The sequence below is a fragment of the Dryobates pubescens genome, chromosome 25, assembly GCF_014839835.1.
Source record: "Dryobates pubescens isolate bDryPub1 chromosome 25, bDryPub1.pri, whole genome shotgun sequence".
Classification (NCBI taxonomy): Eukaryota; Metazoa; Chordata; class Aves; order Piciformes; family Picidae; genus Dryobates; species Dryobates pubescens.
In genome coordinates, this window is record NC_071636.1 from 4,405,584 (window position 1) to 4,432,208 (window position 26,625).

General features: G+C 47.0%; 1 protein-coding gene across 1 annotated transcript; it reads left to right on the forward strand.

The window, feature by feature from the left end:
• The first annotated feature begins 3,650 nt into the window (after nt 1-3,650).
• PITPNB (phosphatidylinositol transfer protein beta) lies at nt 3,651-24,831 on the forward strand. The gene is made up of 11 exons (XM_054172905.1): nt 3,651-3,708; nt 6,359-6,389; nt 7,230-7,375; nt 8,366-8,457; nt 9,001-9,008; nt 10,199-10,273; nt 11,387-11,470; nt 16,330-16,407; nt 19,127-19,237; nt 19,680-19,802; nt 24,243-24,831. The coding sequence occupies exons 1-11, from the start codon at nt 3,689-3,691 to the stop codon at nt 24,291-24,293; spliced, it is 819 nt and encodes a 272-aa protein (XP_054028880.1). The 5' UTR covers nt 3,651-3,688; the 3' UTR covers nt 24,294-24,831.
• The last annotated feature ends 1,794 nt before the right edge of the window (nt 24,832-26,625 follow it).

Sequence of the window (26,625 nt, forward strand, 5' to 3'; positions counted from 1 at the left end):
CTTTTCCCTTTCCTAGCAGGTGGTGGGAGTGTCAGTATTTGCTCACTGTCTTGTAGTCGGCAAGCAAAAGGACATGCAGGGTTGGAGAGAGCTTCCAGGATCGCCCGGTCCCCATCCCTGCACCGTGACAGAACCAAGAGCTGAAGGTATGATATATTTTCTCCATACTGATGCCAGCTGGGACTCCCTGACTTGAATCTTCTTTTTGCCCCCCATGTGAAGGTGCCCTTATTCTTAGAGGAGGTGTTGGTGACCAGAAGAAACTAAACAGAATTTCCCTTTTTTGTGGTGTTGGAAGTTTCCAGTGACGCCAGCCTCCCAGTTGTGTAAGCCTCTCCTGTGTCCTCCTCTGAGAAGCTCTTGGAGAGAGGGACATCTGTTTTCCAGTGGTTGGCAGCAATCTCTCAGAAATATGCATCTCTTGGCTAGACCTCAGCCTTGCAGTGCTTGATGGAAGATAGAACTCGTGGAGGAGCGCAGGCTTTGTGTGTGGCCAGAATGTGCAGGTATACCTAAAAGACCCCAAGGGGAAAAGGGCCAGCTCTTGGGTTTGGGGATGTGAGCACCAACCCCATGCAGAAGCTAGTGGATCTGGCAGAGGAACTCCAGTTACTTGGGAATGCTGGAGCTGGGGTGTGCTGAGCTCAGCTCTGCTGTTCTTGAGTCCCAGCCACAGCTGCTCAGGTGCTCAGCTGTGAGCTGACAACACCATGGACAGAGAGTTTAGTATGGAAAAGCTGTGTTCAGTCAATACAGGGAGATGTTTGCCATGGTTACACATCCCTCTCCTGCCACAGCCGGAGGAGAAGGGGCTTGGGAGCTGGAAAGGAGGGAGCAGCTCTGTCTCAGAGAACAGGGACTTCCCAAGCCCTGGCAGCACACCACTGCAGCTGCTGCCCTTGGCCCCACCAGCCTGAGCAGTGCCTGCACTGTGGCACCATGCTGGTGACCAGGAGAGGGTCAAAGGAACTTCCTGAGGTCCCTATAAAGCCATACACAGATCTGGAGCAGTTTGCTAACAACTCTGCACAGACACAGACCATGCCCACTGTGCCTCCAGCAGGTTCCCTTGCAGAGTTCCCTATAGAGTCCCTGGTTTTATGCCACCATCTTGGGTGCATGCACCCAGTGTTCAGACAGCAGGATGCCTCAGCAGGCCACCCTCAGACAAAAGCCAGGAGCTACTGGTGTGCAACTATGCTGGCAATACGAGTTCCCTACACAGGGCAAGCCTGGGCCAGAGGATGCCCATGAAGAAGCTTGCTGGGAAAGAGCCACTCCTCAAGCAGAGACCGTGGTGAGACTGCAGGGGCTGGTCTGAAGTGGTTTGTCTGTGTACAGGGTCTGGAGTCAGTAGGATGCAGCTACTCCAATGGTACAGTCGTGTGTGGTATAATCTAGATATAAACAAAGAGAATTGGGGCTTGGGGAGAGCACACACTGCAGCTGGCTGGGTAAACAAAAGACAAATGTTGTCCATATGGGGAAGGAGCAGCAGCAGGGGACTGCACTCAGCCAGGATTTTGAAAAACCAAATAAAGGAAAATACTGAATGCTTGAGAACTTTGGGAAACAGACACTTAAAGCCCCACCACTGTGCCCTGGCACAGCCCCTTGGCATTTCTTTGCCTCATAGACTAAGCCAGTGCAGGCATGAGTCTGAGCAGCAGTTTCCATAGCATCCGTCTTTCATGGGGGCAAGGGACTTGAATGAAAATATGTTTTTATGGACAGAGGCTATTGAGGACTTTCTTTAAAGCCATTTATCTGTGGGAGGGTCGTTTGGCAACGATGAATTTTCCTGTCTGTGAATTTCTACTCTCCTTCAGTGGAGCTGATATAACTGGTCTGTGGGCAAACAGAACTTGGGGAAGACGGCTTCTTACAGGAAAGGGTGGGCATGGAAGTAGAGTCAGTATCTGCTTCTGAGGAAAAGGATGCAAGTCAGGAACATGAGTGTGCAGAGACTGATGCTCAAGCAGGAGCCCACAGCCCAAATCTGGTTTAGCCACTGTGGGACACCAGCAGTTGCCCCACAGAATTAAAATGCAGAGTTACCCAGGAGTTCAGTTGTGCAGTTAAGCTTCCTAAGGGCTGAGAGCTGACAAATGTCCATGTAGAATAGCCCCTTCCTTTTGTCAGCAGTAAGGCAGTGCTAGCCACAGTAAATACCTCAGGAGAACACCTATCTCCTACCACAAGCTGTCATGGATGGGTTGTGCCAGCTACTCAATGAAGAGGGACTTGGCACCAGGAAAGGCAATTTCTGTTCTCAGGGCCTAGTGTTTTGGGGTTTCTCCAGGGCTCAAAGAGCCTCACTGGGCATTTTGCTTTTGGGGCTGGTGTCAGCCTTCTTTCAGTGCCTCCAAGGTCCAAGACTTGCAGGTTTATTTAATGTTTTTGTTTCTAATGAAAGCTGATCGTCGAATGTCACCATGTGGGGCCGGAGGGGGCAAGGTGGGTCTGAACCCAGTGACAGCCGAGCCTTGTTCTGTGTTGTGTTTGTCAGTTTGTTGATTAATTTCTTCTGTCTTTGTTATCTGTGCGTGTGTTAAAGGACTAAAGAGTCCCCTCACAAGAGGGCAGCACGGACACGGTGATCTCCGTGTGTTGCACTGCATCGAGGCTACGGCAACCCTTCTCTTGGTGGCACTCGCAGCCCTCTTAATGATTTGTGGCGCTTCCATGTGGGTCGCAAAACAGGGGCAGTACAGTGGGGATGGAGCAGCAGGCTCAGAGAAAATGATTTTGCTCTAAACATGTTGCACAAGGAAATTTTAGTTCGCTCCCTCCACCCCCCACGACCCCACCCTCCCCCCCCCCAAAAAAAACCAACCCACCCATACACCCAAAAAACAACCCACCAACCAAACCAACAGAAACAAGCCGGAAAAAAGGGGCAGCAGCGCGTTCTGTGAGAGGGGTGTCACCGCGTTAAGAAGGGGAGAGAGGCACAGGGGACCGTGTGCGACGAGGACGTCCGGCTTGAGGGAAGGGTGGACGGGGCGAGGTGGAAGGGTGGTCCCCTTCTCCGCGGAGTTTCCACAGGGGGAAAGTTAAATTCACAAGCATTGGAGCTCCCGTTTCTCTCTCTAAGGCGCACACAGAGCATTTAGGACAGGGGAGGGTTTCAGCGCCGTGGGATGTTCCTAAACGCTCCCTCTCGCTGCTGTGCAGCGCCGAGCTCCTTCAGCAGGGCCAGACCAGGAGTTTCATTACCGGCTTCGTATTCCTGGGGCTGCAGGGAGTTTACGAGGAGGCAGGAGCAGCGATAGGTGAGCCGCTCCTGCCCGTACGCCGGCAGCAAGGCGCAGTCAGCGGGGACCCAACCACGAACACCGAGAGGGGCGGAGCCAGGGGCTTCCGCGCAGCTCCGCCCCGTCGCGAGGGGCGCAGAGTGATAACGTCACCGCGTGGTGACGCCGCCGCGCCGGCACGCGAGGCGAAGGCGGCACCGGAATGGAGCCGTGCTGGTAGCGTAGCCTGATTGGCTGCCTGTAAGTGAGGCGCCCTCGGATGGGGGGCAGCCAGGGCATGCGCACGGTGGGCCAAGGGTGGGCCTAGGCGAGGAGCGGACGCACGGCGCAGCGGGATTGGGCGCGGCGGCCCTCGGGGGCGGAGACTGCCCCGGAAGCGCGCAGTGCAGCATGGGCGGGCGCGCGTGCGCAGTGCGGGCCTGGCGGGGACGATGGTGCTGATCAAGGAATTGTGAGTGGGGGGCCGGCGGTGGGGGGAATGTGGGGTTAGGTACCGCGCGGCGCCGCGCCACATCACACCAGGCCTTGAGCCTCCCGGCCCGGCCGCACCGGTGCCGCTACGTGGGGCAGGACCCGCTCCGCCCTCGCGCGGCTGGGCCTCTCGTTCCGCTGCGCGAGGCCGGCACCGCCCGCCTCGGCCGACCCGCGCCGCCTCTCCTTGCTTGCAGTGGGGGCTGAAAAGATCGCGGGGCTGGTGGCCCCGCGGGGGTGGTAGGCGCTTCCCGGGACACCGCACCCATCCGGCCCAGGGCGTTGCTGCTGTCTCCGCGTCGCGGGGCTCGGCTGAGATGGAGGTTTGCTTTATGCTGCTCTGCCGTTTCCGTACACCCGTGGCCCGTGCTTCAAGCCTTAAACTGCTGCTTGGCTCAAGGCCAGGATACCGTCGACTTCGCGCACCCTGGGTGTGCTCTCGCAGTCGAGACGGTTCTGACTATCAGTCCCAGCCCCGAGCAAGGGAGTCTCGTCCGTCATCATGAGTTCCTCAAACTCATTCCCTTGGGGCTGGTATTCTCCCTAGGCGGCGATGTCGCTGTGTCCTCGCAGAGGTGGCAGGCGTTACAGGCAGCATAGTGTCACGGATGGGTTTGAATCGGGGCTCTGTGCTGCTCTGTACCAGGTAATAGGCCTGGAGCAGGGGCAGTGTCTTCCACCACTGTACAGTTATCTGTTCTGGTAGCTCACTGGAGTTGGGTAGCTCTTTTCCTCTAAGGTCTTTAGCTAGCAACCCCCCAGCTGGTTTGTTCCTCTCTCCCACTCCTTTGGCTTTAAATTACTTCAGTGTTTAGTACTAGGTAACCACAGCCGTGGCAGTAAGCATGAGGCATAGGTTCAAAACAATAGATAGCAGCAAATGTGGTTGCTGGGTTCCAAACAGCAAAATTAAAAGACTTGTCTAAACTTTGGAGAGTAGTTACAAACTCACAGAGCTGAGGTGCCAGTGCTGTGTCTGGCAGCATGACATCCAGAACCAAGTGTCTGTTGCTCTTCCAGTTAGAGCTGCACTGGTCCTCGTGGGAAAAGCTGTTTGTGTTCTTGCCTCTCCCACAAGATCATGGTGGACTGTGTAGTTATTTATGAGTTCTCATCAGATTTTGCTACTTAGTACTTCCCAATTACTGCATTGTTTGCCTGCTGTCATCGCTCCTAAGTTTAGAAACCCCTTACACTTCCTCTAATTCCTCACCTTTCCTCATGCCTGTGCCTTTGCTGTGTTTGATTATGAGCTATTTTATGTATTACCCTGTTAAAGACTAAAGCTGAAGTTGCCCCAAAACCTCCTGTGCTGCCTTGCAAGCCACAAGTGTGTCCTCTGGGTATTGAGTCAGCATCTGCTAATGCCAAGACAGGAGTCTTCTGTTCCTATTGGCCTTGCTGCCCAGCTTTAAAAACAGTTTGATGATCAGATTAAATGAAATTTATACTAAAGCTCCTTATGAGAATTTTCCCTTGACTGCCATTTGGCTGCTCTGCATTTGGATGCCAGCTCTGCTTCCAGCCTGACACTTGCCAACATTTAAGGCTGATTATGTTTTTTTCAGTTTCTCTATGAAGCATTCACAGTTTAAATAAAACTATTTCAATGAGGTACATAGTGGACTGAAATAACAAAATCTGTACCCCTTAAGGGGTGGGGAAGAAGTTGCATGAGAACTGCAAGGCTGAGATTTGATCCTCAGGTGTGATTGTTCCTTTCTCCTCCAGGTTGTGCAGGGGAGGGGTGCAGAGGACTGCAGCTGCTGAAGTTGTATTCATAGCAGCAAGACCTTAGCTCACTGTTCCCAGACTGTGGGCACAGCAGGGCTATCAGGAGTTGGATCAGATACCTGTAACTTCCCTCTTGTCTGGAAGAGTGAACAGGCTCAGTCTGTATTCACACTCTCAGGATAATTGTGTTGTGTTGAATCTTAATGGCCTTGAGGTTGTCGGTGAAGGAGGTGACATCACTTAACTGCTCCAGAACAATGCCATTGTTCTGTGGTGGAACTCTTTGCAACAGTAATGATTTGCATTGGCTTTGTCCATTTTATTATGGAAGGTGAAGCTGAAAAATACTGTGTGCAGCTTGCTGTGACTGTGAGAAACCAACCCTTGTATCCCCTGGTGCTGCTGTTAGCTGACCAGCACGTTGGGCTAGAGCTAAACTCTGCCTGAAGTGCACTTTCTTCTGCCACCTCCCCGGGATGTGAGCTGTGCTTGCTCTTCACCCTGCTGTAATTGCCAAAACTTATTTGTAGGCTCTGAGGGGCTGTGCATTTGGGTTTGTTTATGTGGTGCAGGTGGGACTGTTTGCTGTGTAACAGGTGCAGAAAGCTCACACCTCAAAGTTTAAATGCAAGTTACGGCAGGGATGGGGGCAGGTCTTAGATATGCTGGCTTTGCAGCTTCTCACATTCCTACCCCCCTTTTTGTGACATACCTGTTGAATTTCACTTGGGTTTTACATTATATGTGTGCAGCCTTACTGTCCTAGAGCATTTCTACAAAGAAAACTTCCAATAAGCTCATTGTGTCCCTTTATGAATGCCTTTGTTACAGTTTATATTCTGTTAGCTGCAGGTGGAGTCTCATAATTCACTGAATTTGTTTTCTTCTTCTTTCAGCCGAGTGGTTTTACCTTGCTCAGTGCAAGAGGTATGTCCTCATCCTACCTGATTTTGTTTTGGGGTGATTGGGTGGGAAGATGTTGGTGTCTTGTTTAAACCTGGCTGGCCTGGATCCAGATGTGTGCAGCCACCACTGCCCCAGGTAAGTCACCGTGTGAGCCACTGGTCAAGCAGAGTGAACCTCCTGCAGGTGGGTGGATTTCAGAGGAGGCAAACACCTGCAGGCAAAGCACCTTGTGGCGTGTCTGAGCCACTCCAAGTCTTGCAAGCAGGAGAGGAAAGTCGTGCAATTCTGCACTGCAGTAGGATTTCCCTGCTGATCAAATGACTCTAAGCCTTTTCCTAAAGGCAAAGGTAGGCATGATCTGCAGCCAGCAATCAAAAGTGCACTGAGATCACTGAAAAGGAAGTTGGCACAGGATGCCTGAGCATTCTTCTGAGTCAAAAATGTTGGGCTTGCTTTCTTCTAGGGTGTGCATTTCATGGGTCTCGTGAGGGCAGTGTCGAATTGGTTAGAAGTGTGAATTTGGGAGGCTCAGAGCTGGAAATCAGTCATCTCAAACCCTGTGAGCTAAAAATGACATTGCTTTTGTACAGCTAAGAACAACATCTCTGCTTTGCTTTACCAAAGTGTTGCATTGGTGTGAAACAAGCTGATTATAGACCTGGTGCTTGTGAGCTAGAGATAAATTTTGCCAGCAGATAGTCATGCTGTACTAATTATTTTTTTTGTGTGGTGTATTTTACTCTCCTGATCATTTGCTTTCCTGATAATCTCTCTGTTTTCACTGAAAACAGCTAGATTTTTGTAATGCATGGGGAAAAAAAAAGATTTGGCTAACCTTTAATACTTCTCCTAACTTTTCAGTATCAAGTTGGGCAGCTTTATTCTGTGGCAGAAGCTAGCAAAAATGAAACAGGCGGTGGAGAAGGAATCCAGGTCTTGAAGAACGAACCATACGAAAAGGATGGTGAGAAGGGACAATACACTCACAAAATCTATCATTTAAAGAGGTGAGACAAACACAGGTTATGGTTGCTTGGTGCTGAGTGAGAAATGTTTGAAAATGAGGGCAGCCTTCCACTCTTCAGTGTTTCTGAGGTGTTACTCATGGGTTTCTGTCACTCTGATTTGATGAATTGTGAGCCCTGGTGAGGGGGAAAACAGTAGGTGTTAAAAAAGTGGAGCAGTGTAATGGAGAGCCATGTGAAATGTTGGATGTGTGAACAGGCAAATGCATCTCTGGGTAGGAACAGTTTGAATGATTGAAGTGTATAGCTGAAAACTAAAGAGGAGAATGAAGTGTGGGCAGCAAGACCCCTGTGGAAGATGTGGGGGAATTATTTTCATTCTAAAAAGCTGATTTCTCAGGTGAGTTGGGATCTAAGGCTACTGCAGTGCAAAAAAAAGGAATCATCAGATGGCTTTTCTTTCCTTGAATCTAAAGGAATAAAGGACAGGAGCTTGTTCACCATCCTGGGAGAAAACTGGAGGATGGAGCACTTGGATGGATTGAACTCTGCCCCCTGTGCACATGTGTACATGCTTTAAGTCACAGGCTTAAGGGCACCACCCTCAAGTGTTCTCCTGGATAAATCTCAATTTCTCCTGTATCAGGCTTTGCCCCCTGTTTTTTTCCTAAGTGTAGAGTTTTTGTCAGCTGCCAGGGGCAGTGTATTGGAATAGAGTTAGGACAACTGCCAGCAGAGATGGTGATTCCTCTGCTTGTGGTGAGCTGCAATTCTTAGCACAGCTGAATGCCCTCTGTCCTGGCTGCAGGCCAGCCAGGTTATCTTGGTATTACCTTCCCCATTTTATTCCTTCAGTACTTTGTGATCAGTACCACCAGTGGGAGTTCCTGAACATTTAACTGGGGGTAACTCGTGCATGATAACCTTTCGTGTGCTTAGCTAGAATTTGCCTTTCCCCTTGTGGAAGAAGGCAGTGAGGGATCTCAGCTGGCAGCAGTTTGAACAACGTTGTGGATGTTTGTTTTTTCCCAGTAAAGTTCCTGGGTTTGTAAGGATGATTGCTCCAGAAGGCTCCCTGGTGTTCCACGAGAAGGCTTGGAATGCGTATCCCTACTGTAGAACAAGTAGGTCTCCTGTTGTCTGTTTTCCTCTCTGTCTCAGGCAAGAGGAGGTGGGTTAGGAGAAAAGAGGGTGCCATTGGGTGGAGAACATTTTAAATGGTGTGTTTGTCAGAATTCTTCTGAAAAGGAGAGCTGCTTCTGAAGAGCAGACTCTGTGGACCAGTTTAGTGGATCCTCTGGCATCTGAGTACCCCTTAAGGACTAGAACAGAGCCTGTTTCATTTACTTCTTCAAAGTCTGTTAGAATAAGGTGGCTGCTGTATTTGAATGTTTGTAATTGCCCAGATTCTAAGAGCAGGCTCTATTTGGTTTGTGCTTTCTGTTGAATAGTTTGAAGAATCCTACACCAGCTTGTAGGGTTAAGGCCAGGAAGTCAGAGCCTGCTGAGCTCTGCTGACCTGATGCACACAAATGCTGTCAGGCTGATTTTGGATGTTTCTTCCGCTGAAGGCAGTCATTGTATGTCAGCCTTTCCACATATTACTGTATCTAATAACACTTTTGTGTTTCCTTTTCATCTCCATTGCCTGTGTCTCCAACCACCAGTTGTGACAGTGAGTATTTGAATTACTCTGTGTGTGGTTTTTTGAGCAATATTTTATCTGTTGTTGGTGCTACAACTGACTCTGACTCTAGCAGGCTAGCTGCAGCCTTTGAGATGTGCCTTGCCAGAGCTCCTGGCAGAGAGCTCCCTGTTACTTTATTTGTCTGCACATGGTTATAATTAGAAAGAACTGTAATTTGTCAGAGAAATGCTTTCAGTTTTTACATCTTTATGCCTTTACTTACCATTACAGCTGCATAATGTCTGTCCTGGTAAGATATGATGCTAAAAAAGGAAAACAAAAAACCCCACCCCAAAGCACCAAATTAGAGCTTTCTATGCTCTCAAAGGCAGGAAGAGCAACAAAATAAAACCAGTACCTAAGTGTCTGAAATCCCATTTCTGTGAGGTGAAACCCTGCCCCAGTTAAAATGGGTCAACCAAGGATCTGAATGGATCATCACAGCTGTGGTTTTTATCTCAGACACATGGGGGGAGAGGAGATTAAGGCTTCATTTCCCTGTGTATTTTGGCAGCCTTTTTAGGAAACTTAGACCTTTAATGTTAAATTGCTTTATCTGCTCACTTGCAAACTTGGTTTAGGTTGTCACTAGGGGGATGCAGCACAGAGTAGCAAATGAGTTTGTGAGCTGTTCACTTGCTCATCATGATGCACGTGCATGCTGGTGTGTGCTTGCTTCTGAGTTAGAAGTGTTCTGTGCTGGTCTTGAGATGCACAATTTAGTGGTAGCTGGACCTCTGTGGTCTCACAGCTGTGCAACACCATAGCATCTGATGTTCTGCAGCTATCACCCTGCCTCAGAATAGTCTCATTTATTAAAAATTCCAAGCAACTGCATTGTAGTTGTTTTGTCTTAGCTGCAACATTAATGACTTGGAAGTTATTTGAGGCAAAGAGGGGAGGAAGGGTGGTAGATGACAGAATCATTCCTGTTTGTATGCAGAGTGTTTGGATTTCTCGAACAGGATTGGCTGTAATGTGCTGCTGTAGCTGATGGGTAAGATTTGGACACCCCTTAACTCACTGTACCCATTCCTGTGTGGGTAAAGGGGCTGTGTCTGCTGTGATCAAAACAGAATGGTGCTGCTCAGGAGTGACTTGTGTAAATACCTTGTGACTGAACTGAAAGCAGAGGGAGGTGTAATCAGGCTCATGCTTTTTGGTTTCAATCCTTACAGAATGAATACATGAAAGATGACTTCTTCATAAAAATTGAGACCTGGCATAAACCAGATTTGGGGACAGCAGAGAACGTGAGTTGGGATTTGGGTGCCAAGCACTAGAAGTGTTTTCAACACATAATCATCCAGATACAGCATTCTGGAGCTGGTAATGATGGGTAATTACTGCATGGAGCCAAGGCCCTGAGAGTAATTAGTGCGAGACAAGGAGAGTGTTACTCAGATCCTCCTGAGGTGGTCAGGCTGTCTCACCTAACAAGTTATGAGCACAAGAAAGGGTTTTTATTTGTTATGTTGAGGTCAATGCAGGTGCTTGCTTCTCACTCAAATATTTACATAGATTTTCAGTGAACTCTTTTTAATTTCATATTCTTTTACCTTAAATGTGCTAGAGCTGCTCAGGCTGGCAAGGTGGTTTGGAAACAGGTTTCACAACAGGTTCCACAGGGCTGCTGGTGTTCAGCTGTGTGCACTTCTGTAGAGTTGTGTGTTGAAGCTGCTTCTGTAAATTCTCCAGGCTGGCAGTAGTCTCCTTTTCCTCCCTGGACAGTTGACATTTTTTGCACAGTTCTCTTCAGGAGACAAACCAATTTATAAACCATCCACAAAGGAGTAGTTGTCAGTATTTCCAGTGCTTGGGTGAACTGTAGCACTGGATGTGCTATGGAGGAGGGGACTATTTCTTGGAGAGCTCTGCTAGCTCTAGTTGTAAGTTTAGGAGTGCCAACCAGACTGCAGGTGTGAAGCTGATGACATCTTTGGACCTTTATATACCTTCATACCACACAGGCTTCATCTGGTCCATATCAAAGGCAGCCTGCTAGATTTAGTCAGGTTATTGAAACCTGCCATATTTGCACTTTGGAATTTGTGTGGCTTCTTTCTAGATCAAAAAGCTCATGCAGATTGCTGAAGGGATGATGTTTCTAATTAGAGCTAGATTTAATTAGTGCAGATGAATATGACAGCAGGGTACAGCTTAATCTTGAAGTTTCCTGAATGCACAAGCAATGAAGGATTTGTGCTGGTTTAAAATTGGTTAGTGAGTGAATGGAACTGTGTAGGTTATTCCCTTTTAGAAAGAGAAAGAGAGGACAGCTTTTGAGAATGCTCCCTTCATGAAGTCCTGCATACTTCAGAGGTGCACCACAGCAGCATGGAAATAATTCCTTTTTCTTTCTGCAGGTGCACAATTTAGATCCAAACACATGGAAGAGTGTTGAAGTTGTCCATATTGACATTGCAGATAGGACTCAAGTAGAACCAGGAGTAAGTAAATGCTCTGCCATTGGGATGTGGGTGTGTAGCATGCAGCTAATGCCATTGATGCTCTGATCTGCATCCTTTATGCTTTCAGAGAAGGCTGCTGGATTTGGAAAGGGAATGTCCCATGTGAAAGCATTCTGTTTGTCCAGAGGTTCCTTTCCTGCAGTTCTTTGTTCAGTGACAGCAGAGCAGTCACTAACTCTCTCTCTGGGTAATGTCTGAACTCATGAGTGTTGTATGGTTCTGTTCTGTTGTTTGGGAGTGGCTGGCTGGAGGTGTAGGTATGATTATATTATTGTTTATTAGGGGGAGAAAGGACTAGTAAGTGTTGCCAAAGGAAAGTTTTCTTTGCACATTTATTTTCTCAGTCCTGTTGTTTGCCTGGAAAAGCAACTCAGATGTACCATCTTGGGTAACAGTAGGGCTGAAAGAGTGGAGCTACATTCACCACAGCCACCAGTTTTGATTCAAGTTTTAATATGGTCAGGATTAGAATAGAATAGAATAGAATTAACCAGGTTGGAAGAGGCCTTTGAGATCATCCAGTCCAACCTATCATCCAACACCATCTAATCAACTAAACCATGGCACCAAGCACCCCATCCAGGCTCTTCCTAAACACCTCCAGTGATGGTGACTCCACCACCTCCCTGGGCAGCCCATTCCAATGGCCAATCACTCTTTCTATGAAGAACTTCTTCCTGATATCTACCCTTTTGTTCAGAGAATGAACCTTGTCCAACCCATTGTAGTGTAGCAGCTACTTGAGTTTCAGAACTGCAATCACCATAAATGTAAAAATAGTACAGTTCTGTAAGATACTAATGGCAGGCACATGCTAACTCATGCTCACTCAAGCATGGAGGGAAATAACTTGGCTGGTATCTGTGGCTGTCTTTAGATATAAATTTAACCCTGCCCCCTCTTCATCATCTCCAGCATGCAATCTATAGCTTTGTGTGATTTGTGTATAAAAATCCCTTCCCAGGAGTGTGAGACTTTTTGAAGAGCAAGCAGAAGTGAGCACTCAGTTCACATCAGAGGAGCCTGGGTTTTTGGAAACAGTTTGTAAGAAAGGGCCTAGAGCAAACAAAGGAATTGGAATCAGGTTTATAGCTGCTTTTGTGCAATAAGGGAATGAAATGTCTAGTTCTAGATCATTCTGGATCTTTGTTATGCTGCTGGAAGCAAAGTTGTAGAAGTACAAGTTGATACAAACCAGTCAAATTGCTCATGATGGCATTTCTGTGTGCTGTGCAGGAAGCACTATCCCTTGTTCCACAGACTGAAGATATACAAAGGAATGTAGGAAATGGTTTTTTTTCTCTCTGTAGTTTGTAAAAGAGTGTTAAAAGAGTCTTGAGGGAAAGAGCTGTTCTTCTGATACATGGAGCTCCCATTTCAGACTATCATGTGATAGGCATCTGAAAGGTCCACTTCATTACCCCTCAAGCTTTGTGTCATGTGTTTTGTTGGAACCAGTGGTGGGGTTTCTGCCAGATAATGCTGGTAGTATGTTGTGTTTAAAAAAACCTAATAGAATACTGAGTTGAAAAGCCAGACAATTTCCCCTTGTCTGGTTCATAGATTCATAGAATGGTTTAGGTTGGAAGGGGCCTTAAAGATCATCTAGTTCCAGCCCCACTGCCATGGGCAGGGACACCTTCCTCTAGCCCAGGTTGCTCAAAGCCTCATCCAGCCTGGCCTTGAACGCCCCTAGGGAAGGGGCATCCACAGCCTCTGTGGGCAACCTGTTCCAGTGTCTTAGCACCCTCACTGTAAAGAATTTCTTCCTGATCTCCAGTCTCAATCTGTCCTCTTCCAGCTTCAATCCATTCCCTCTCATCCCATCGCTACAAGCCCTTGTACAAAGGCCCTTCCCAGCTTAGGCTGCTCTCTGCTTAGGAAGATTTTGTCATGAAATCAGAGATAATGTATCAGATTTGTATCATTTTCAGGTTGTGAAAGTTTCCATTCTGCTCTGTATAGCTGCTTCCAAGTGTTATGCTCCTTGGTAGAGTGAACTCTGAGCTGTCAGGAGGACTGTTTCTGTTCTAACAGGTCTTATAACTGAGAATGAGGATTGTAAAGGAGCACCTGGATTTGGGTTTGTTGCCATTATTACTTCATTGTCTGTGCCTTACAGTCTCTCTAAATAATACTTGATAGCAATTTGTTGCATTCATGCATATTATATTGAGATCTTGAGCAGAAACTGCCTGGGAAATATTTGTGTATTCCTGTGAAAGGCTTTTCAGCTCTTCTGTATTGTTTTGTTGCTGTGATGATGATGACGTTTTGCCTGTCTGGCCTTCAAGAGGGGGTTTTTAGCTGTGATATTTGTTCCAACAGCTGCCTGCTTTTCTTCCTAAGAAGGACTTGTTGCTGTCAGGAGTTAAGCTCTTGCTGCACAGATATTTTCCTTAAACTCTGCAAAGAACTGTTGTTTATTTGCACTTTGGCTCCAGTCCAGTCTTCGTCCTTGCGTGCTGGTAGGGTTTAGGGATTGAGAAGAGTTCCTGCAATTCTCTCTTGTCCATCTAGACTTTAACCTAGACAGGATTGGTTTTTTTCTGTCCCTAACAGGATTTGGGTTAACTGAGTCCTGAAAGGTCTTGGTTCACAGCTTCTGTACGTGGTCTTTGGCACTGACAACTTTGCCATGACTCATCCATTTGCTTGGAATTTTTGTTTTCACTCCTGTATTTTACATGCAGATGTTATCTTTTTCCCCCCACCTGGTGTTTCAAATGAGTCCTAAATGCAAGAGCAGGGCTGCTTCTTTCCTCTGTCCCTGTGCAGACAGAGGCGAGGTTACAGATAACACAGCCTCGTGTACACTTGGGGTCCCTTTGGTGCCCCATTCAGTGATCCCACATGCAAACCAGGCAGGTGGAGGGAAGCTGAAATGCTAAAACCAAGGCAGCATGAGTAAGCAAAGTCCTCACCTTAGCAAGTGTCCTGGTCACTGTGTTTGAGGACTTGCACCCTACAGTGTGTCTGTGTGGTGCATACCATAAGATACATGCATGGAGGAGTGCTCAGGGCGTGAGACACCGCAGGGTTTGTTAGAGAAAGTGATTTCTAGGATGAAAACATTACATATGTGGAGGACTTTGGGTGGCCACTCTGTTACTTGGGGATAGTGATGTTTGTCATTTTTGCTTTCCTTCCTTTCTGTTGTGGTTTGTTGGTTTTTACTCAGGAAGGAGGCTGCAGAACAAATGTAGAAACCACCAAGTTCATTTCACTTCGTTCCCATGACAGACCATTTGTGCTTCTACATTGTATGGAATGTGGAAGTGCTCTTTGTGGTGGAGAAAAAGCCTTCTTTTCTGCAGTTTGGGTAGCTTTCTTCAAGCTTCTGAAGTTTTGGGGTTTTTACTCCAATATTTGCTGTAGATTTCACATGCTGGTACTTGCAAGAGAAAGCAGATCACTTGCATTTCTATACTCATAAACATGCTTAGAAAAAGCTCCATCCCTGCAGGTTTTTAAGCCCAGGCTGGATGTGGCTCTGAGCAACCTGATCTAGTGTGAGGTATCCCTGCCCATGGCAGGGGATTGGAACTAGATGATCCTTGAGGTCCCTTCCAACCCTGACAATTCTGTGATTCTATGCTTGGAACCATTTTTATTGCAGACTTTTGACAGTGCCTTATGGCTGCTTATAGTGAGGTGCTTCATCTTTGGTGTCTTGTTTCACTCTGGCTGTTTTGCTGGTGTGTAGGAGTCCTGTATAAGCTTCTCAAGAGTTGTTGATTCTCCCTGTCTGTCCCAGTTCCAGCATACTACAGGACTGTGAAGAGTGATGGCAGTTCTGTATTGCCAAATGTAGAGTCACAGGGACTTGGCCTTTTTGGTCCTAGGTCTTGTAAGCTGGTGCAGAATTACAGTCTGGTTACACATCCTGCCACCTTGTCACAATGCATGCCCTTTGTAATCTTAGGCAGAGTGGTTCATCCAGTCCCCTGTGGCTTTGTCTTACTGGCACTGACGGTTTCAGACTGGGCCAAATCAGTGTACTTTATCCAGCAGTGATCAACACTGGATGTGGAGGAAGGCAAAACCCTCCATGATGCTGCTTATGCCCCTGCTTCTCTTGTGGAATGAGTGCAGGAAGGACCAAGTTGTCCTTGCATGGGTGTCATGGTGTTTAGTCTCAGGTTGATGTTTTTCATACATTGTGTAAACCTGATGTGTTAGCAGTGACCGAGGTCAGAGTTTGTAATCCTTTCCTTATTTCCAAAGTAGCATCTTCATCAAATATTCATCTTCATACTCCTCATCAGTAAATTAAACAAATCCATCTGTTGGAAGCATTTGTTGTTTTCAGCTCTGTTAGCTTTTTCCCCACCGTGCAGGACTTGGTCAGCAGTGATGTCAGTTGCCAAGCAGTGTCACTCACTGTCCCCTGTGCCCTATCCATAGCCTGGTGCTGGCTCTGGGAGTGAGATTGCTCTGTTTCTAATTCTGCAAGTTAGCTCACTTGTGCCTCCTTCTCCTGCTCTTCTGCCTTCTCAGGAGCAGACATTCATTGCAGCTTGGAAAATGTTAGCACACTAGTTTCTGCACTGTTGCCTTCTCTTCCCCTCAAACTCTGCAGACTCCCTAGGACAGTGCTCATGTCACACAATACATGGCAGAAGGAAATTCTGGGCATGCTGTCAGTGTGTGCACAGGTAATGAGTGCTGCTGGTGGTACACAGTGAGGGGTGGAGTGTTCAGTACCAAGCTGAGCCAGCCTGACTAATGTCCTCTGTCTGTCCTGCTCCAGACCACTCAGGAGATCAAGAAGCATAATGCAGTGGGATATTGAATCTAGCATTTGTTTCTGACTCTCTGGGGTTTTTATTTTCCAGGACTACAAAGCTGATGAAGACCCTGCACTATTCCAGTCAGTTAAGACAAAGAGAGGACCTTTGGGGCCAAATTGGAAGGTACAAAGAACTGATGTTACAGCCTCATGAAGTCTGTCAGCACAAAAAGAGTTCCCAGTTCCTTAGAGGCTAGCACTAGCAGTGCTAGTCTTAGAGGGCAGAAATGGAATGCTCTTCTTTGCTGTATCCAGTTAATAAGCCAGTGTGCTGTCTGCTGAAACACCGCTGAAACCAAAGCTCTGCAAGTTAAATTGGAGAGCTTCATCTTTACTCAAGACTGGCATCTGAATATACAGTGATGAATTCCATGAAAGTCATCAGCCTGCTCTGGTGGCCACTAGAGGTGACTTCAAATGCTGAAAAATGACTTGGAAACTTCTTATAGTTAAGTGGTTATAACTGTGTTGTATTAGAGTGGGGTAAAAGATAACCACCCATGGACATCTTCTTTAGAATTAACAAAGCATCAGCAGAAGCCAGTGGCAGCTAAACCTGAGCCTGTGTTCACCTTTCTCTATTGGATATCCAGGCATTTTCACAGAGCCATAGAATGGTCTGGGTTGGAAGGGACCCCTGAAGGTCATCTAGTCCAACCCTTTCTGCAGTCAGCAGGGGCATCCTCACCTGGGTCAAACTGCCCAGAGCCTTCACCCTGATTACCTGCAGGGATGGGGCCCCAACCACCTACCTGGGCAACTTGTTCCAGTGTTTCACCACTCTTTCACTTGTGTGGGGACAAAATGCACCTGAAAACCTCCAGTATTTCATCCCAAGTATTTCCCTCAGTAAGATAAAGCACCCTGCTGGCATTTGTGCCTCTGTGTGTGCAGGCACAGCTGCCGTGTTCTTGAGATTTTGGCCTGTTGTGTGTAATCTAGTTGGGTTTGGGTGATCAGTTTTCCACATTCTGTGGTCATTTACCAGTTCTTATGTGGCTGCAGTATGAAAGCTTAGCACTTTGGAGGTGACCATGAGGGCAGCCATGTATTCATTCCTTTACTGCGGTACTATTTCTGCCTGAGCTCAGTGTTCTTGCTGTCAGGGCAGAGCTGCCACAGGGCTTGTTTTTGAAAACTGCTGAAATGTACATCCTGCCCTAGATGGTTGCTGTTCCTGCTCAGGAAGGAAGCAGGAGACTAAGACAGGAATAGCCTGTTTGGGCCTATGTGACCCAGGGAAAGTGAGGAGTTGCTGGTTTGCTTCTTAAAAACAGCTGTAAAACAAGGAGGAGAACTTAGAATGCTGGAACTGGCAGCATTAAATCTGTGTGTTCCAGGTAGTTCTGTCCTTTTGCTGACCACTGGGTGCAGATGTGTGTGCTGTTGGGGAGCACCAAGCAGCAGCAGCACTTTGAACAGGGCATGAGTCTTCTGAGGAGAACTGGTTTATATTTCAGTGCTCTTTGGTGATGAGTACTTGTGATAAAAATTCAGTGTTAAATATGCATCATTCACCAACATTTGTGTGTGTTAGATGCAGCTCACAGAAGGGCTTCTGCTCTGGGTGTGACCCAACAGGAGATGTCCATTTCATGGGTAAAAAAAAGATCTAGTTTTAAAATTCTGTAAAGCATCTCTACTTAGACATTTGTGGCATGTCTAAAGAATAAAAGAATCTGTGGACTTCCTGCAGTGATTGCTTGTTGTTCAGGCTGAGCACACAGATTGTTAGTTATTTGTTAAGCTTCCTTTTCTGGTTTGAGGTTTGTTGGGTGTTTTTGCCTTCCTTACTTTAGCTTCCTCTTTTACAAGGCTTGCAGTAACCTGGTGATAAGCTGGAACCATGACAGAGTGCCTCTTGTATTATGTACATTTGACTGCATGACCTGTAGGAAAATCTGTGTATGATGTCACAAGTACATCAGAATTAATTGTTCAGGTGTAGGAGCTCTAGCAGAAGCCCAGGAATTTCAGGAGTGAGGGGTGGGTGTCTCCTGAATTTCACTCAGTTCATTCTCTTGGGGGATCCTTCTTTTGCACAAAGTCCTTGAGCTGCTTCTAGGCAAGTGGAGCTTGAGTTGGTCTTACAGATACTTGTTCCTGTTGATGATAAAGATGTTCTCTCCCTGGTTTTTTTTTTCACAGTAGCAGTCAGAAGCCCTGCAGTTGGTTGTGCAAAATTGAGTATGTGAGCTATGCCCCACCACTAGAAATTGCCTGGGTAAAGGCAAAGCCTTCTGGCATCATCTGCAGGAGAAAGGAGTGCCTGCCCATGGCTGTGTGGGCAGAGCAGGATGGCAATGAGCTCAGGTTCTGTGCCATTGAGAAGCCAACCTTGAGGGGCTATTGTGTGCTTTCTGTCACCTGAATCAGTTATGGTCTCTTTCTTTTCCACCCTTGTACCGAGCAGCTGGGTACAGCTCAGACTGTAATGGCCTTTGTGCAAGAGACCCCAAAGAACAAAATAATTAGGTGCTAGCTGTTGTAATCAGGCTTCATTGTCCTTTCATGAGGTTAGGAAGTGTTTTTCAGTGGCAGTCATGAACATGAAACTTGTGACTGGGGGTTTACAGTTTGATATGCTGCAGCATGGGCAAATGGTCTTACAGACATAACCTGGTTGTGCTCTAATCTCTGTTGCTCCCATTCAGAGCACAGGGCTTGCTGTTTACTTAGAATTCCAAGCATTGTATTAAAATCTAATACTTAGACTAGTGTTTTCTAATTCTAATAATTCATTTAATTTCCTGTAATAATGTAATTACTAGTTCTAATAAAATGCTGAGACTGAAAGGTGGTTTTTAAGAAAGCCAAATCTCTTTCCCCTTGTCCCTGAACAGAAAGAGCTCGCAACTGATGAAGAGTGTCCTAAAATGTGTGCTTACAAGTTGGTGACTATCAAATTTAAATGGTGGGGGTTGCAGAACAAAGTTGAGAACTTCATACAAAAGGTAAGTGCTCCTCCTGGCTGAGGTGTTGCTGGGGAGGTGGGGCTGGAGGTGGGCAGGCTGGCTCTCTCTTGATGCGGGGTTTTGAGCAGAAGCAGTGACAGAAGTTTCCTCTTGCTCACAGTCAAAACAATTTGTGTTCATTTCTGCAGCAAGTACATCTGGTTTCTGTCTTGATCTACTAGAAATGGTGTTTGATTGGGGGTACTGGAATAACTTTCAATTAAAAACCAAAGGTCTAAGCAGAGTCTGCATCATGTGGGTTTAACACTTGAGATTGTAAGCAGGAGCACTTGGCAGGAAGAGAGTTCTTTGATTCTGTTGGTTGGGTTTGGTTTTCTTTCTCGTAAGTTGAAAGCTATGTAAAACCTGCTGGTGTTTAGTGTTCTAGTTCAGTTATGAAGCATGTGTAGGTGTTTTTATCTAATGTTTGTTTATCTTAAAGCAAGAAAAAAGGATATTTACCAACTTCCATCGCCAGCTGTTCTGTTGGATTGACAAGTGGATTGATCTGACCATGGAAGACATTAGGAGAATGGAGGATGAAACCCAGAAGGAGCTGGAAGCAGTAAGAGAGCTTTTCTGCTGTTGGTATTTGTGTGCTGTCTCCCTGTGGATGTGTCTATTTGGGAATTGATGTGAGTTGTGTAGTGTCCACCTCCTTATGTGTGCTGGGCAGTGTTACAGCCCCTTCAGTGAGTCTCCTGTGCAGACCCAAGTACTTCAAACCTCTGCCTACTGTGCTGTGTCAAGCTGGAAGTGGCTGTAAGGTAAATATTTTTGATGTCCCTGGATCCAGAATGTCTGCCCTGACCACCTCTATTTATGGTACCATACCCACAGCACAAAGTCCCTTTCAGTGCCTTTTCACCACTTGTCAGTTAGAGTTCAGAGCTGTCACCTTGCTTTTCCATCATGTGTCTTACTCTGTTTCATTTTTAATCATCATTAGATCTCATTACCTTTTTTCTTCAAACATGTCTTCAGCAAGCTTCCATATGTCCCATGACAGCTCATTGTGATGAGCACAGCAAGAGTGAGAATTTCACTTGAAAAAGGAAATCAGTAAAACTAAGGGGCTTGAGATGGTGCCAGTGTTCATGCTTTACTGGCTGTGAGGACCAAGTACACACAGCCTGATCTGTCTTTGGTGTCTAGAAGGCAGCTGATCCATAGGGCACTTTGCTCTTTTGAAGAGGCTAGAGGGACATCACAGGCTGGTGATTTGCTCAAAGCAGACAAGGCAGAAACTCAAAAGTGAGATTTATTCCAGGAAAAAATGTTTAGGTCTCCACAAACATTAGTAAGCTGCAGGATGGCAGAGTTAATACTGTACAGCTCACTTAAGCTAAAGTGTTAGGGATGATGGCCCAAAATGTGCTTTTCACTCACCTAAACAAGGAGGGCTGAGCCTTCAGAGGATCGACCTTGGGCCCTGTTGAGATCTGAGGGGAGAGTCCCTGACCACAGCCTCACTGCTCTGAGGAGGGCTGGCTCAGTGTACGCCCTGCCAAATTGGAGCTGTGCTCATAGATGGTCAGCACCCCAGAAGTTTCTCCTGACCAAGGTGTGTCTGGCTGAGGGCCTTGTCTGTTGCCTTGTTTATCCATGGGAGGCCCCACCTTTCCTCCATCGAGGTGAGCAGCAGCCTCAAGTTTCAACTCTTTCCTTTCCAGCAGTCAAGAAGCTTTGGCCTGTGTCAGGGACGGGTGCACTCACCTCAGATGGGCAGGTGCTTTCTCCTGCAGTGTCTTGCCAGAGCAGCACCTTCGGCATTGACCTGTGTCCTTCTAAATTCTAATGTTGTTTCCAGGTTTTTATAGTCTCTGGATTTGCAATTACATTTCCTTCTCATTTTCCAAATTGCTTTCTGTCCCAAACCCATTCAGCTTAACACTTTTCCTTCAGCTCTAAGTTGTTTTTTCACATGGTTTAACTTGTTTCAGCTGCCAGGCATCTTCCACCATCTTCCACTTGGTGGTTTGTGTGTCTGACTGCTTGGTGTTAGACCTGTGTGGCTCTGAGGTGCTTTGTGTGGTTTCTGCCTAGCACACCTTTCAGTATCAAAACTAGGTGTAGCTCCTCCATGTCCACTTGTTGTGCTTGTGGTGTTTGGGCTTCACAAACTCTGTGGAACGATTTTGGGCTGTGGAGAGATGTTTACTGGATTGGGAAGTTCTTTGTTCTTGTGTGTGTGTGTTCATAGGTAGATTCTCTGAGCTAGAAGAACCAATAGAACCAAATTTCGTTTTCACATAAGCTGAAGGGTTTGTCTGCTTTGGCAGTTCCCAGAATATGCTTGTGGAAAGACTGAGTGCAGTCACTCCTGCAGACACTGTGCTCTTTGGCTAGTTCTGATTATGGCAGGTGGATTTCCCAGATCTCATGGATTTCTTCTTTTATTTTACTCTGTGCCAGAAGCTGTTCCTAGAGCCCCCCATTCCTAGGTGTCTGTGAAGAAGGAAGGGTAGCCACTTTCCTCCCTAGCTGATTTTTATCAGAAGGGTTCTCTTGCACCCTTTTAGTTCTCTATTTGGAATGAAACTGAAACTCAGTCCCTCTGAGAAGGGATGGTGGCAGGGTGAGGAGCACATACAAGGTCTGTGTTGAAGAGAGTGAGCAGGGCTTGGCACAACTGTGTGCATGAGAGCTGCCCTATTGTGTCTCTGTGGACTGTGGATGTTTGTCACCTTGTAGAAAAAGTTCTGTTTCACATTTCTCTGGTAAGTAAATCCTTTTCAGTATCTTTCTTTGCTTTTTAGCTTTTACCTTAACCACCACCCCCCCCATGGCATGTTTCTGGGTGTTACATTTGTCAAGTGCCACGTGTGCTTGTTTACCGTTTTCCTGTTCTGCAAAGCAATGCAAATGGTTTATTGCAAGCAGTTTGCTGTGTAGGACCTTAGCATCAGGAGCTTCAGTATATTGCTTGTTGAAAAAAAAGAAACCTGCTTTTCAGGAGAGAAATGTGTGATCAGTTACACCAACACAGCTTTTCTCTGTGTGTGGTGGACTGTGAGAGGAGCGAGGACCCACTGGTAAAACACTTTGGCTTTCCTCAGCTGTTACAATAGGGCTATCTGCAAGCACCTCTAAGCTGTGCAGTTTCAAGGGGTTTGTGCTGAAGTGCAAAAATGTCACCACCAAATAATATGAATGCTAACTTTATCCCAAATAATTTGTATTTATGCTTCATACTCAACTACTTCATCTGTTGTGTGCTACGCAGTAACTGTCACTAAACCCCAAGTGTTTAGTGGCCAGGACCTCTGGGAAGTGAGCACTTAGTGATAGGGTGCTTGACATGATGAGAATCTCTTCGTGCTCCCAGCCTGCAGAGACAGGCAGTGTTTGACATGCTGCACTGTGCAGTTCTGTGCTGCTTAAGCAACTGCAGCAGCAAGCCCAGTATCACTGGCAGGGCTTCACTTCCTTACATTGCTTTCTGTTGCTGTGCCCTTCCTCATTAACACCCTTTCCTCTTCCTGCTTTGAACTAATCTTGGGATTCTGTGCACATTTCTTTTCTTGGTCCCTGTTCTTCACCTTAAATCGATTTTCATAGTCAGGTTCTCTGCTTTTGTTACTTTTGTGTTACTGTCTGAATCCTCATCAGTGTTCTTCCAGAGTTTCTCTGTCCCAGCCCATTGTTTTCTCGTTGTTTTTCTTTCACATGGTGGTTTGTGTCTCTGCTGGACGTGAGGAGAGCCCCTGCTTCATTAAACACCCATCAGCTAATCAGAGTGCAAAAGCACCTGACCCTGCCAAAGCACTCTGTCCTGCCTCATGTCTCTGTGAGGGTGGAAGTCCACACTGGGTATCTGAGCAGTGTGGCTCTGTGCTGGAGCATGATGGGCTGTCAGACATGTCAGGAGCAGCATTCACAGCTGCTGGGCAGTTCCCAGACCTCCTCTGCAAACAGAAATGGTGTCTGCCCCTTCTCCAAAAACCTCAGCCAGGTCCTGGCCAGGGAGCAGCAGTCCTGCTGGTGTCAGTCATTACTTCTCTCTTACTAACAACGTCACTGTAGGTTCTGTGTGTGGTAGCTCACAGTTTTATTTTACGTTTAGATGCGTAAGAAGGGTTCCGTTCGAGGCACTTTGGCTGCTGACGTCTAGAGGAGGTCTCTGTAGGTTCTGAGGCAAATCAAGCTGTGTAAGTCAACTGCTGGAGGGAAGAGGACAAAAGTGGGAATTGCTGGCAGAAATCATCTACACAAATGTGTATCCAGATGGCACTGCTGCACCTTACCCCCTCCTGTTTGATAACCTTGTGTTGATCAACAGCTGGCGATGGCCCGTGGCTCCCAGGGTCCGTAAGAGACCTTCTCTGCAGGCGGGCACTGGTGCTCGGTCTGGTGGCAGAACACCTGAGGTGCTGGCCACAAAACCTGGTTCTTGGTGCTGTCGAGGAGAGACACCCGAAGCACAGGGGACCTGTTGCCACCCCTGTGCTGGCACTGGGCTCCGGAGCCTGCTGGCAGTCTTCTGGGCACAGATCAGAAAAAACAGTGGGCATCATTTTGCTACACACTCAGTAGCAGAGTGGTAGGTGGCCTTAGGCCACGTGATGTAGGGAAGCTGTGTACCATCACCTTCAAAGGGTGAAGTTGTTGACACCCAGTTGCACACTGGGGTCAACGCTGAGCTGTGCTAAAACCCTCACTGTGGGAAACAGGTGGCCCCAGAGCTGCGGATGTTTGGGTGCTGGTGTCCAGCTCCTCGTGCTGCTGTTCCCTGCTGTGACCACTTTAGCTGTGCTGGTGAGATCCCCAAGGGCCTGCTCGAGCGTGAGGCTCCTCAGAGACTGGAGCTGCTGTCCACCAGTGAGGGTAACACCCACACTGAGAGAGTCCCTGGCAGGGCTTGCATTGCTTTGGTGATCTGCTCCATCCTGGTGACGTTCTGACCGCCCTGCCCTGTTCTTCTTGGAGCTTAATGAAAGCAGACTGCCTCTCTGGGTCTCTCTCAGCCTGCTAACTCTCAGCTGTGCCTTTTCTTTCCCCACAGTTACGTAATCAAGGCCAAGTCAGAGGAACAAGTGCTGCCAATGATGAATGATGATGGAGCTGCCCGTCACATGCAGTGTTGCTCTCCAGATGTGTGTGTGGATGCATGATTACTTGTATATAACTCTATATACGCACATGCATACTGAAGGGGTTCTTGCCGTGTCTCCAGGGTACTCACCTGTCCTCAGCCAGATTCCAAGGAAACTTTGCTTTCATTATGTATTCCTGAAGCAAAATAAAAAACAAAATCACTGAGTAGTGTCATTTAAAGGATGAGTTAACTGCAGGATTACTCTAACTGGTATGTTTCATGAATGTCAATAACTTGGACCAATTTACTATCCCACTTGTTTTGTTTTCTTCCCCTCCCTGTCCTGAGTAACTCTGCTCTAACTTGCCCCTGGCTCACTGTAAAGAAACTGATTGGAAGAGGTTAATTCCAGTTTCCTGCCTTCCCCATGTGATTATTTTTGGAATAGGAACAATGAATGTATTTATAGCTATTTATTTCTGGATTGTCATTATCCTATAGTCAAAGCAGGAGAAAAAAAAACCCCAAACCCAACCAACTTTCTATGAGTAGGAAATTGGGAAGCTTTTACTGTTGAATAAGTTTCAGCCAAACTTTTAACCTGGTCACTGATTTAAAAGGAGAAAAGGAAAAAAGGTAATCATGTTTTATTGGACTTTTGTACATGGAAATGCTAAATGGTTTTTCTTCATTAAAATTAGCAAGATTAAGGAGAAAATGGCTTGTGATTCGTGAAATAATTGCCACCTGAAATCTTCCAGAAGATGTTTTCCAGGCAAAGATACTGACAGTGCTTGTGGAGCATCTCGTCGTGCCTGCTGGCCGAGCAGGGGCTGGCAGCCCTGCCCTGCAGCCGCTCCTCTACTTGGTGAAGTCACCCTCCAGAAGCTATGCAAACGGTCTTGATTTCACACACGTTGCCCAGTGGGATAAATTGTGGTCTTTGCTCTTTTCATGTTGAAAATACACTTTTAAAAGAGATGTCTGCTTTCAGATACAAGGGGAGTTGAAACTGTAGCACCTGACGTGTTTCTCTGGTGTTAGTTAGGAGTAGGCAGGAAATAAAGGCAGGGTAATAAAGGCCTCCTGTAGGTGACCCTCAAACAGGGCAAAGGTCTTCAGCATTTTTTAAGGCAGTGTTCAGAGCATATCTTAGATGTGTATTATCAAAACACTTGCTAGATCAGAAACAGATTATTTTGAAGACACTTGTTAGGAAAACAGTTCTATCGATGCCTCTTGTCTTCCCAGCATCCCCAGACGCCTCGGGGGCGCCAGCCTTGCTTAAGCCTCCACCCTCACAACCTCGCCTCCATCAAGCATTTTGGAATCGTTTTGGACTTGATTTGCTTGCAGAAGAACTGATCCCATTTCTGTTACAGGCAGCGACAGAATTCTTCCAAGCTCCCTGGGTGCAAGGTCTTCTGTGTGTCCTGCCAGAGCCAGGCTGCCTCCGCCGGCACGTGGCATCAGTACCTCTCCTGGGTCGTTGCACCCTTCTGGCCACCCTGCTGCAAAATGCATTGGAGTTTTGTTTTGTTGGTTTTCCCTTTCTGGATTAGCAGTTAAATAGTTACTTGTCACCTGTACCAGCAGGAGGTTGGTTTTGTAAATATACAGAGAGATGTGCACACACACACACAGACACACACGCACACCCCTGTGTGTTTCAGAGGTGTTGCAGCCGAGAGGGCTGCTGCACGCCAGGGAACTGGGTGCTGGGTGCTGGAACCTGAGTCCCGCTGCGTTACCATGAGTCATGGCACACTGAGGGAAAGGGACCCTGCAGCTTTTCATGGTTTTGGACTAGTTGTGAAAAATCTGAGAGAATCTTGTAGTGAATGTAAAATGTTTAGTTTACTTTGGCAGTCTCTGGTGTGACCTACAGTAAAACAGTCAATGAAATTTAATTAAATACATTTGATCATAAAAGGCTCTGTCTCTTGTCTCAGGTGCTTGCAGTTTGCTCACCAGCTGGCATTTGGTTTTATCGAGCTGTGTGAGAAGGGCGAAGTTCTCTGAGGAGCTGCTCCAGTGCCTGTGGGCTCAAACCTGTGTTTGGATGTTGCAGAGGAAGGGAAGGGTTTGTTTGGAGTTGTGTTCTGTTTTAGGGGTTTCAAGCTAAGCAGCAGATCCTGCGCTGGAACCTGGCCACTATCTGCAGCAGGGAGATGAGGTTTTACTTTTGGTGTGTGTTCAGTTGCCTGTGCAGGTGCTTATGCTTGGTGCTCTTTGCTCTACAGTGGCTGTGGTCTCTGGCTGCCTCCACGCATTAGAGCTGCTACTGATCCTGTATCTTGCCTGTGCGAGGGAGGATCAGAGGCTGTGAGGAGTAGACTTCAGCACTGCC